The sequence below is a fragment of the Salvelinus fontinalis genome, unplaced genomic scaffold (genome assembly GCF_029448725.1).
Source record: "Salvelinus fontinalis isolate EN_2023a unplaced genomic scaffold, ASM2944872v1 scaffold_0337, whole genome shotgun sequence".
NCBI lineage: Eukaryota > Metazoa > Chordata > Actinopteri > Salmoniformes > Salmonidae > Salvelinus > Salvelinus fontinalis.
In genome coordinates this window covers 34455-46684 of record NW_026600546.1, presented here as the reverse complement: position 1 = coordinate 46684, position 12230 = coordinate 34455, and the positions used below count along the sequence as shown (strand labels likewise).

General features: G+C 41.6%; 1 protein-coding gene across 1 annotated transcript; it reads right to left on the bottom strand.

Moving 5' to 3' along the window:
• Window positions 1–2196: 2196 nt before the first annotated feature.
• Window positions 2197–4282, bottom strand: LOC129845675 (uncharacterized). The gene is made up of 9 exons (XM_055913549.1): window positions 4227–4282; window positions 3958–4107; window positions 3791–3840; window positions 3600–3669; window positions 3421–3507; window positions 3229–3327; window positions 3026–3106; window positions 2815–2919; window positions 2197–2373 (listed from the first exon to the last, which is right to left on the bottom strand). The coding sequence occupies exons 2-9, from the start codon at window positions 4069–4071 to the stop codon at window positions 2212–2214; spliced, it is 768 nt and encodes a 255-aa protein (XP_055769524.1). The 5' UTR covers window positions 4072–4107; window positions 4227–4282; the 3' UTR covers window positions 2197–2211.
• Window positions 4283–12230: the final 7948 nt, after the last annotated feature.

The following is a 12230-nucleotide window of genomic DNA, read 5'->3' as shown; positions in this document are numbered from 1 at the left end:
CATTTTCTCTCGACGCAAAGAACGGAAAACTCCAAAAGTCCCAATAAACGTTGAATAATCTGATAAAACTCGGTTGAAAAAAACAACTTTACGATGTTATTATCACATGTATCAAAAAAAATCAGAGCCGGAGATATTCGCTGTGTAAACCGAACGCTTATCAGAAGACAATATCAAGGTACTTCGCGCGCCTTGGTAGACAAAGGAAATTCCTGATTTGCCACTCCAAAAGCTCTTGTTCGACCTCAGATCAAGCTAGACACCCCATTCCACCTTCCACTGCCTGTTGACATCTAGTGGAAGGCGTATGAAGTGCATGCATATCGATAAATATAAGGCAATTGAATAGGCAGGCCCTGAAACAGAGCCTCGTTTTCAGATTTTTCACTTCCTACATGGAAGTTTGCTGCAAAATGAGTTCTGTTTTACTCACAGACATAATTCAAACAGTTTTAGAAACTTCTGAGTGTTTTCTAACCAATAGTAAAAATAATATGCATATTGTATGATCTAGAAAAAAGTACGAGGCCGTTTCATTTGGGCACGATTTTTTCCAAACAGCGCCCCCCTATTGACAAGAAGTTTAAGGAAGTGCACTTCAAAATTTTACATAAGATATATCCATGTAATTCTATGATGTCCAAATTTGTGGCTATTGATGATATCTGCATTTTCTGTGAAAAAACTAGGTGAGAATCTGTCTCACTTGTTCTTTGAATGTAAATTTGTGTCAGAATTTTGGGAAAACCTTGCAAAGTACTTATTTAACATTATGAACACTGCATATAATTTTAACATAAATATATATATGTTACTATTGCAATGATAACAAAACCACTGAAATGATTGTTAATTTTTTCATTCTTGTTGCCAAATACTTTATACACAAACAAAAAATCCAAAAATCTATACCAAAATTACACATTTTTCTGATTGAATTTAATTATCTTATTAAAACACTAAACCTAGTGAATAACAACAAGAATAACATCTTCATGAATCATTATAATAAGATATTTTCAGAGTGAATATAATTGCACTTAAATTGTTTATTTTTTGTATTTTATTTGTATTTATATTTTTTGTATGTTTGAGCATTGTTAATACCTGTGTTTGGTTTGCTAGACATGTTTGATGTAGCAATGTAAGTTGATTTTTGTATTATGAATAAAATATATTTATTTATAAAATATAAAAAAGGAACAGCAATTTGTTGCAAGTTGGGCTAATAGCTGAACAAGACTATTCAACCTTTACTAAAGAAAAGTCTAATAGCCGAGCTAGGTGTCACCAACTAGTGGTTAGTATCCACTACTACACCCTCTCTCACATGAACGCTAACATTACTGGTTTCAGTGGGAAAGATGGTAAATGGTTCAGACATTAATGGCAAATATGAAAAACTAAGATACCCAAGTTACCGGAGTCTACAATGGCAGACTGTTAATGTAGAGTAGGGATAGGGAGAAGTAACATTCAAGACTGAAGCAATTACCCCCTCTAGTGGTAAACTTTATACTGTACCAGGTTACTACACACACTGATAATACAAAACATTGAGGACACATGCTCTTTCCATGACAGACTGACCAAGTGAAAGCTATGACCCCTTATTGATGTCACTTGTTGAATCCACTTCAATCAGTGTAGATGAAGGGGAGTTAAAGAAAGATTTTAAAACCTTGAGAGAATTGAGACATGGATTGTGTGTGTCATTCAGAGGGTGATTCGACAAGACAAAAGATTTAAGTGCCTTTGAACGGGGTATGGTAGTAGGTGCCAGGCGCACCGGGTTAAGTGTGTCAAGAACTGCAACACTGCTGTTTTTTTCATGCTCAACAGTTTCCCATGTGTATCAAAAATGGTCCACCACGCAAAGGACGTCCAGCCAACTTGACACAACATGGGCCAGCATCCTTGTGGAACGCTTAGTGCAGCTTGTAGAGTCCATGCCCCGATGAATTGAGGCTGTTCTGAGGGAAAAAGGGTGTGCAACTCAATGTTAGGAAGACGTTCCTAATGTTTTGTGCACTCAAGTGTATGTAGTCCTACATGTTTTTAAATAGTACAGTATCACAAACCACAGTACAAAACCATATAAAGTGTGGGCCTGTAGTATCTGTAAATCAACTAAACATTGTTTTTTTATTTCCATATGCAGATAATAAAGCATCATTGTTCATGTAATAATCTAATATTAGCATTATACCTCTAGGAAGAGGAAATGGTCATAAAATCAAATAGATGAAAAGACGGAAACAAAAACGTTTTTGAACTACAACTTATTTTATTTAAAAATGTCAAATTCAGTGCAAAGTAATGTAGTGCATTGGTGTCTGGATCCCTCTTGGGTGGCAAAGTGTCACAAGAATCCTGTGGGGAGAGAAAACAAGAGAATACATTAAATTAATGGGTGTTAACTAATCAGGGATCAACAAAGCACTTCAAGTCCTTAATTCCTTCAAAAGAGAGAGAGAAGGAGAAAGGAGTATGGTCCCTGCAGTAGGACTACATGCTGGCCATGAGGTTCTCCAAGTGGTACTCCAGGAGGCTGGAGAGCTCCGTGACCAGAGACTCTGGGTTAAAGTACCAAGCCAGCTGCTGGCCAAACATGTCATCTAGCAGAGCCATCAGCCCGCCCTGAAGAGAACACCACACAACACATAGAAAATGGCTCTGAGTTACTAGCTTATCAAGAGGAGAGAAACAATTAGAAATACTCCCCCTAAAATGACATTGGAACCTGGTTAACCATGAATAAGGAAGTACACTAAGAATATGGAAGTAAACAGGAAGTAACCTCTTGACTCTTACATTGAGCAGCAGCAGGTATCTGTCAGCCTCTGGCTCCATGTTGGCAGCAGTGGGCAGGAAGGAGTACAGGAGAGCGTACAGACGCTCCACAAACCCACCGGGGTGCTAAAGGAAACAAAGGAGGAGAAAAGAGGAGAGAATAGAAGAGAAGAGGAATTTAAGTGAAACTACTAATAGATATCAAAACATGTACCAGTGAGATGCTACTTACCACCATCAGGGACTTCTGAGCTGTCATCATCCCAAACAGCACCAGCTCAAAAACGACATCTATCATGTTCACATGATGGATCTAGGACAAGAAAACACGTTTGGAGAAAATAAGAATGATTTCATATAGATCAGCTACTGTGATGTATAAAAGACATGCATGTGGAAGAACTCAGTGAGACTTGAAAGAGTTAATGAACTCACCTTTGCCTCAGCCAGCTCCCTCTCAATGTCATTCCGCTTGGAGGGGTCACTCAGGTAGTCCACAAAGTCGTTATAAGTACGGATGAACTTGGCCCCGTCCTATGACAAAGAAAAGAGCATCTTAGTGAACAGAACACATTTCCCCTCAGGGACGCTCTCTTTCCCTTGAAAGAGAATGAATTAGTGAGTTACCATGTGGTTGGCCTGAACCAGTGCGCCCAGGAGGACCTTTCCCGCCACAAACACATGGTTCCTGCTCAGGGTGGAACGAAGCAGGGTCTAGGGGAGAGGGAATAGTTAGGGTGAGGCATCTTCCTCTAGGAGACAGAACAAAATGTCACAGAGAGAAAAAGAAAAGTGGGTCCACTCACAGGGAAGGCCTGGCGCAGGGAGACGAGCCTCAGGGCGATGTCCTCCACTCTCTTGGTGGTAAGGTAGAGGCTGTGATAGGGAGGGAATGGAGCATGTCAACCATTAGAGTCAATGGGGGATAACAGCATTATGACCACTATCCTTCAGCATCTGACAAGCCCAGACTACACAGACATTTAGAGGAACTCACTTTAGCAGAGGAACCTCCCTCTCCTCAGGCAGCAGGTCCTCCTCCCAACCCTACGACAACAAAACAAGCATTCAAAATCAGTGACCAATGCAATGACATAACAAACAATCGGTCAATGGAAGGATCTTAATGCTCCTAGTCAATAGTATGTGTGTGTAACGTCTGACCTTATAGCCGTTGTGGCCCTCAGGCTCTGGGTCAGTGAACTGCTGAGTGGTGGGCGTAGAGAAGGAGGCAGCCTCCGACCACGCTGAAGAGGAGAGAAGCCCGTCCAGCCCCATGTGGAGAGTGGCGTACACCACTGAGACATCAGTCTGCTGCTCAAAACACACAACACACCTGTTTACCACACACACAATATTAGAAAACACACCAAATCTAATGCAAAAATGCCCAGTAATGTCTAGTCTATATACATAGGAAATCGTTTATTTACCTGGTAGCAGCCAAGCGTCACGTCCACAGACGTCTCGTGGCGGAGGTGAGACACATAGTGGGCTCACCCTGCCAGCCACACGCTGACAGAGAGAGAATACATGTTAAGGCCAAATGGAATAAGTGAAGAAAAATCTAATTTAATACTATTTCAGTAGTATTTACGTCTTACCTGGATCCAAGTGATGGACTGCACTTTGGTGGCACAGTAGGGGATGCGCTTTGGACTAAGCCTGGCTGTCTCCTTGGAGATGGCCCACACCAGTTGAGTCTCCAGGCCTCTCACCCTACTAACGTGGTGCATCCTCACCACCACCTGCTGTTGAGATAAACAACAAGACAACATCAACAAAACCACTTCAGCAATCGCTGTGACACACTGACAATGTATATTAGGAAGTTACAAAGACACATACCTGGGATCCCCCACGTATGTAGGTGATGATGGGGCCAATGAACTGTAAAGTTCTCCAAGCTTTAACAACCGGACCGGCATTGTTCTGCACATTACAATACATTCATGTTGGAAACTGTAAACATAGTAACCGTGATGTGACTGCGTGTTGGGGGTCTCTTACCCTGATCACAACAGGCCCACAGTACAGGGGGCTGAACCTAATGGAATCAACTGCCAATTGCCAGTGGCCTTCTAAAGCAGAAAGCAGACAAGAGATTTGTTTCATGTCAAAGAGACACAACTTGAATATCTGGGATATTTTTCAAACATAAAACCCCAAACTTTCAGAAAATTGTACCTCAAGGATAGTCTGCACATCTGGCACATCCTCAAGGATGATAGCAGCATTCTGGACATCAAGGAGGACTGGCAGCTGTGGAACATCTGGCACATCATCCAATGGCACATCCAACTGGACCTCATCCAGGACAGTTGTTTCTAAAATGAGGAACATTGCAATATAAAATAAACAATTGTTAGGACATAAAACGTAGCAAGATTGCTAATACTAGCTAGCTAGGGAGCAAAAGTCGATCGCTTAGCAACAGTTACTAAAGTTAATGTTAGCTAGCAAGCTAGCTACAACATCTCTAGCACAAGCATTTTTGCCAAGTCTGAATTATAGAAATACACAACATTTCTCAAATTATAATGACATTGTTAAATGTAGTAAAATAAGAGTTTTAAACTCCACATACCCTCTTCGAAGTCGCTGTCCACCTGTCGACAATCACGAACCCTGCAAAACAGAAAAAGACAAGAAAAACAAGCCACAAATTAATTTGAACAACCTGTCGACGCATTAGGCCGCCGACGTCCACGCACTCTCTCCGCCAGTCTTGAAAAGCACCCAGGCATTTTCCAGTCGATTGTTCTATCTCAGGTGTCAAAAATCAAACAAGTTTGTTGTCAGCAGCAAACTGAAGTTGTTTTCGCACAGAAAACGTTCCATAGAACGTCGGTTTGATGTCTCTTGGCAACACACGTTCGAAAATGATTGTTTACAAAATTGACAACTGTGTTTCCATAGAAATGAGTTTGGAATTCTATGATTCCCTTTAGAATCCGTTAAAATTGCTTGTCATTATTCTAGTGGCGTCGACGTGCTTCTTCGTAGCTCAGTTGATATTTTTTATTTTTTTATTTCACCTTTAGTTAACCAAGTAGGCAAGTTGAGAACAAGTTCTCATTTACAACTGCGACCTGGCCAAGATAAAGCAAAGCAGTTCGACACATACAACAACACAGAGTAGAAAAACAAGTCTATATACAATGTGAGCAAATTAGTTGAGATAAGGGAGGTAGAAGGGCAATAAATAGGCCATGGTTGTGAAGTAAATACAATATAGCAATTAAAAACACTGGAATGGTAGGTATGCTGTAGATGAATGTGCTGTAGATGAATGTGCAAAGTAGAAATACTGGGGTTCAAAGGAGCAACATAAATAAAATAAATACAGTAGGGGATGGGGTAGTTGTTTGGGCTATTTATAGACGGGCTATGTACAGGTGCAGTGATCTGTGAGCTGCTCTGACAGCTGGTGCTTAAAGCTAGTGAGGGAGATAAGTGTCTCCAGTTTCAGAGATTTTTGTAGTTCGTTCCAGTCATTGGCAGCAGAGAACTGGAAGGAGAGGCGGCCAAAGAAGGAATTGGCTATGGGGATGACCAGTGAGATATACCTGCTGGAGCTCGTGCTACGGGTGAGTGCTGCTATGGTGACCAGCGAGCTGAAATAAGGCGGGACTTTACCTAGCAGGGTCTTGTAGATGACCTGGAGCCAGTGGGTTTGTCGACGAGTATGAAGTGAGGGCCAGCCAACGAGAGCGTACAGGTCGCAGTGGTGAGTAGTATATGGGGCTTTGGTGACAAAATGGATGGCACTGCGATAGACTGCATCCAATTTGTTGAGTAGGGTGTTGGAGGCTATTTTGTAAATGACATCGCCGAAGTCGAGGATCGGTAGGATGGTCAGTTTTACGAGGGTACGTTTGGCAGCATGAGTGAAGGATTCTTTGTTGTGAAATAGGAAGCCAATTCTAGATTTAACTTTGGATTGGAGATGTTTGATGTGTGTCTGGAAAGAGAGTTTACAGTCTAACCAGACACCTACGTATTTGTAGTTGTCCACATATTCTAAGTCAGAACCGTCCAGAGTAGTGATGCTGGACGGGCTGGCAGGTGCAGGCAGCAATTGGTTGAAGAGCATGCATTTAGTTTTACTTGTATTTAAGAGCAGTTGGAGGCCACGGAAGGAGAGTTGTATGGCATTGAAGCTCGTCTGGAGGGTAGTTAACACAGTGTCCAAAGAAGGGCCAGAAGTATACAGAATGGTGTCATCTGCGTAGAGGTGGATCAGAGACTCACCAGCAGCAAGAGCGACATCATTGATGAATACAGAGAAGAGTCGGCCCAAGAATTGAACCCTGTGGCACCCTCATAGAGACTGCCAGAGGCCCGGACTACAGGAAGCCGATTTTACACACTGAACTCTATCGGAGAAGTAGTTGATGAACCAGGCGAGGCAATCATTTGAGAAACCAAGGCTGTTGAGTCTGTCGATAAGGATGTGGTGATTGACAGAGTCGAAAGCCTTGGCCAGGTCAATGAAGACGGCTGCACAGTATTGTTTAGGACCTTGAGTGTGGCTGAGGTGCAACCATGACCATGATAGAGCATGACGCTTGCAACGCCAGGGTAATGGGTTCGATTCCCGTCACCACCCATACATAAACGACAGCAGGTTTTATTGTAAGTCGCTTTGGATAAAAGCGTCTGATGAATGACATATATTATTTTTACATGTTCACTTACTTGCTATACAATGTAGAGAGAAAAAGGGTCAATTCAAGAGGGAGCTACGAAATTCATGTCCAAATGTCATTAGAAATTTTGCCTGATGTCATTAGAAATGACATAGAATTAATCATTAGCTTGTTTGTTACGTTCCCCAGTTTCTGTGTTGTTGTTTGTATTTGAGAGTGTGTTTTTCAGGAGATGGCTTCCTGAATTCTCCCCAAGCAGCTGATTGGTCGACTCCATGGCTAATTGGAGCTGACCCCGCCCCCTCGTCAAGATGCCGCTGTATCCAATTAGACTCCTGAAGCTATAGAAAAGCCAGTGTTATGTTCAGGAGAAAAAGAGGAATGAATGCAGAGGGAGATTGATTGTGAAAAGAGTTTTTTGTTGAGAGGAGGCCAATGGCTGTGGGTAATTAACTGAGTTAGTTGTTGCTGAGGGAGCTGATTGATTATGTCTGTGTGTCAATAGGACGCACTGTTTTGATTATTGAAATTGTTTGTTATCCTGTTTCATTTGTTCCCAGGGGGGGGAAGGGGAAGGCACCTAGGGAGTGCTTAGGCAAGAGGCCCGCGGGCATACAGAGTAGTATATTCACTGTCTAGGCACACTAGGTAAGCCCTGGGCGGACCACTCCCTGTATTTTGGTTAGAGCACCAGGTGGTGCTAAGTTAGGTACGTAGTGGGTAGGCAGGTTAGATAGGAGAGGGGGGCTTTGACATTTACTTTCTTTGCTTTGGTTCCGTCCAGCCCCTTTTCCCCATATTACCGTGTAAGGAATAAAATCCTAGTAAACGGTCAATTCTGCCTTTTGTTGTCCTTTCTCACACCTACAGTCCATACCTCTTTCACTTCACAGGGAGTTGAGTTGTAGCAGGGTGTTGCATTCCCTCTTCAGAGGCGTGCGTAACATTGTTCTCTACAATATTATAACATTCATACACCTGTACTTGACAGTGTTGATGAAATAATAACGATCATTTGCTGTGACCATTACTAGTTTAGACTGCACCGCACTTGGTTGTATGTGTTCCATATTATGTGTTGTGAGGTTAAATTCTCAGTAAATCGTCGGTAACTTTTCAACCATATATGGTAGAGACATTGGGTTTAGAGTATTGTTTTCTGACAATGTTTTATTGATTAAGCATATTTGTAAACCTTGAATTAATTCATGATTTTATGTTTTTGGTTATTTTGCCACCAGATGCTTTCCTATATCGTTGGCATAATATAAAATACAAATACCAAATATTGTTTTATAAAGTCACTAGCTAGATTGGAAGAATGAGACAAACAAGGAGATTTTTTTTTATTGTGTTGTTTAACTCCTGAAAGTATAGTCTTTGCCACAGTGGGCTATAAAGTCTTTTGGAGGACATATTGACCAAATTCAGACAAGGGGGGCCACAGCCCACGAGAAAAAAGCACTGAAGGCTCTACACTACCGGTCAAAAGTTTTAGAACACCTACTCATTCAAGGGTTTTACTTTATTTTTACTATTTTCTACATTGAAGAAAAATCTAAATGATGAAATAACACATGGAATCATGTAGTAACCAAAAAAGTGTTAAACAAATCCAAATATATTTTTGAAGAATCTAAGTAGCCACCCTTTGCCTTGACAGCTTTGCACACTCTTGGCATTCTCTCAACCAGCTTCATGAGAAAGTCACCTGGAATGCATTTAAATTAACAGCTGTGCCTTCTTAAAAGTGGAATTTCTTTCCTTTTTAATGCGTTTGACACAATCAATTGTGTTTTGACAAGGTGGGGGGGGAGTATACAGAAGATAGCCCTATTTGGTAAAATACCAAGTCCATATTATGGCAAGAACAGCTCAAATAAGCAAAGAGAAACAGTCCATCATTACTTTATGACATGAAGGTCAGTCAATACGGAATATTTCAAGTGTAGTTGCAAAAACAATCGAGCGCTATGATGAAACTGTCTCTCATGAGGACAACCCCAGCAATGGAAGACCCATGGTTACCTCTGCTGCAGAGGATAAGTTCATTTGAGTTACCAGCCTCAGATATTGCTGCCCAAATAAATGCTTCACAGAGTTCAAGTAACTGACACATCTCAACATCAACTGTTCAGAGGAGACTGTGTGAATCAGGCCTTTATAGTTGAATTGCTGCAAAGAAACCACTATTAAAAGGACACCAATAATAAGAAGAGACTTACTTGGGCCATGAAACACAATCAATTTGTCCTTTGGTCTGGAGCCCAAATTTTAGATTTTTGGTTCCAACTGCCATGTCTTTGTGAGATGCGGTGTGGGTGAACAGATGATCTCTGCATGTGTATTTCCTACCATAAAGTATGGAGGAGGAGGTGTTATGGTGTGGGGATGCTTTGCTGTTGACACTGTGATTTATTTAGAATTCACACTTAACCAGCATGTCTACAACAGCATTCTGCAGCTATACGTCATCCCATCTGGTTTGGGCTTCGTGGGACTATCATTTGTTTTAATAAATTATTATAAAAAAATAAAAACTATTGTTTGTTACTTTTACACCTTTTTCGTGGTATCCAATTGGTAGTTACAGTCTTGTCTCATCGCTGCAACTCCCGTACGACTCGGGAGAGGCGAAGGTCGAGAGCCGTGCGTCCTTCAAAACACAAGCCAGCCAAGCCGCACTGCTTCTTGACAAAATGCCTTCTTAACCCGGAAGCCAGGCGCACCAATGGGTCGGAGGAAACACCATACACCTGGCAACCCTGTCAGTGTGCATTGCGCCCAGCTCGCCACAGGAGTCGCTAGAGCTCGATGGGACAAGAACATCCCTGCCGGCCAAACCCTCCCCTAACCCGGACGACGCTGGGCCAATTGTGTGCCTGCCTCATGGGTCTCCCGGTCGCGGCCGGCTGCGACGGAGCCTGGACTCCAACCAGGATCTGTAACTGCACAACTTGCCTTAGACCACTGCGCCACTCAGGAGAATGTATTTGTTTTTCAACAGGACAATGACCCAACACACCTCCAGACGGTGTAAGGGCTTATTTTACCAAGTAGGAGAGTGACGGAGTGCTGCATTAGATAACCTGGCCTCCACAATCCCCCGACCTCAACCAAATTGAGATGTTTTGAGATGAGTAGGACTGCAGAGTAAAGGAAAAACAGCCAACAAGTGCTCAGCATATGTATGAACTCCTTCAAGACTGTTGGAAAAGCATTCCAGGTGAAGTTGGTTAAGAGAATGCCAAGAGTGTGCAAAGCTATCAAGGCAAAGGGTGGCTATTTGAAGAATCTCAAATATATGATATGTTTTGATATGTTTCACACTTTTTTGGTTACTACATGATTCCATTTGTGTTATTTCATAGTTTTGATGTCTTCACTATGTGACGACCCTCCCACTCTGTCTACCGTTTTCTCTCTCTCCTTGCTCTTGTTTCCCTATTAGGATGCCGGTGGGCGGAGTTGGGAGGGTCGTCAGCTACATGGGGAACACCTGGGCCCACTCTCCCAGGATAAAATCACCACTTCCCCATTCATCAAGGAGACTCTCTCCATACAGACACTTTGATAGATTTTGTTGCGTTTGGTTGTGCTTTTTGGTTGTTTGTTTTAGCATCTTTCAACACCTTGCATTATCACATTCATCCATGCAAAACATTCACTTACACTACTGATTACTGATTACACACACCATTGTATATTAAACATAGTTTCTTTATTTAATAAATATATATTTTGTTACTTCTTATCTCCACGTGTCTCCCTTTTGTTACGGGCTTTGAGCCGGTTCGTGACAACTATTATTCAACAATGTAGAAAATAGCATTTTCTTCTTTGATGCACCTTATGTCTAAACTTCTTTACATTGAAATGATCTTGATTGGTGATCTCAACTGGTGTTGGTTAAAGCCGGTGTCTGATGATTTAAAAATGTTTTGTAATTCTATGAATCTTACCCAGTTGATTAACTCACACACTCGCCCAAATCTTAAATGCTCAGATAATATCCAATCAATCAGGGTAGATTTAACAAATGTTCCACATAAATATTCTGCGGTTGGTGTTTTTTGTAATGATTTAAGTGACCATTGTGCTGTTGTTGATGTTAGAAATACTAAGGTTCCTAAGACAAACCCACGTTTTATTCGTAAGAGAAATTTCAAGTGTTTTAATGAGCAGGCTTTCTTTCATGATTTGTTTTATTTTGACTGGAGCAAGATTGAGTTTATCCCTGATGTGGAAACTGCCTGGATATTCTTTCATTATGTTTTTTTCCAAATAGTAAACAAACATGCCCCGTTCCGCAGGTTCAGGGTTAAAGGGCGGGATAATCCATGGTTTTCTTCTGAGCTGTCTTGTATTATTCACAACCATAATCTAGCCTGGGCTAAAGCAAGGAAATCATGTTCTGATGCTGATTGGCTTATTTTTAGGCAGTTACGAAACAAGTGTTCTTTTCTTCTCAGGAAGGCCAAGTCTGAATATTTTATGTCTGTTACCACTGATAACCTGAATGCCCCTAGAAAGTTTTGGAAGGCTATTAAGTCTATGTCTGGTAACAGTAATGTTAATGAATTACCGTCATGTGTTTTGAAGGACTCTGTATATGCTGTATATGACAACTGAAATGCTGAATTGTTTCAATGAGCACTTTGTATCATCTGGTAGGCTGTTTGATTCAGTGTCCTCTGTCTCTGTACAACCCTGTGTGGATGAACCAGTGACAGCTGGTCAAACCTTTAGCTTTTTGCCATTCTCAGTGCAGGTGGTACATGAAGC

Coding starts and splice junctions, on each gene's coding strand:
- LOC129845675 (XM_055913549.1), bottom strand. CDS start 4,071: ATGGGGCTGGACGGGCTTCTCTCCTCTTCAGCGTGGTCGGAGGCTGCC. Junction 3,670..3,790: donor AGGGAGGTTCCTCTGCTAAA/GTGAGTTCCTCT, acceptor TCCCTATCACAG/CCTCTACCTTACCACCAAGA. Junction 2,374..2,814: donor GATACCTGCTGCTGCTCAAT/GTAAGAGTCAAG, acceptor CTCTCCCCACAG/GATTCTTGTGACACTTTGCC.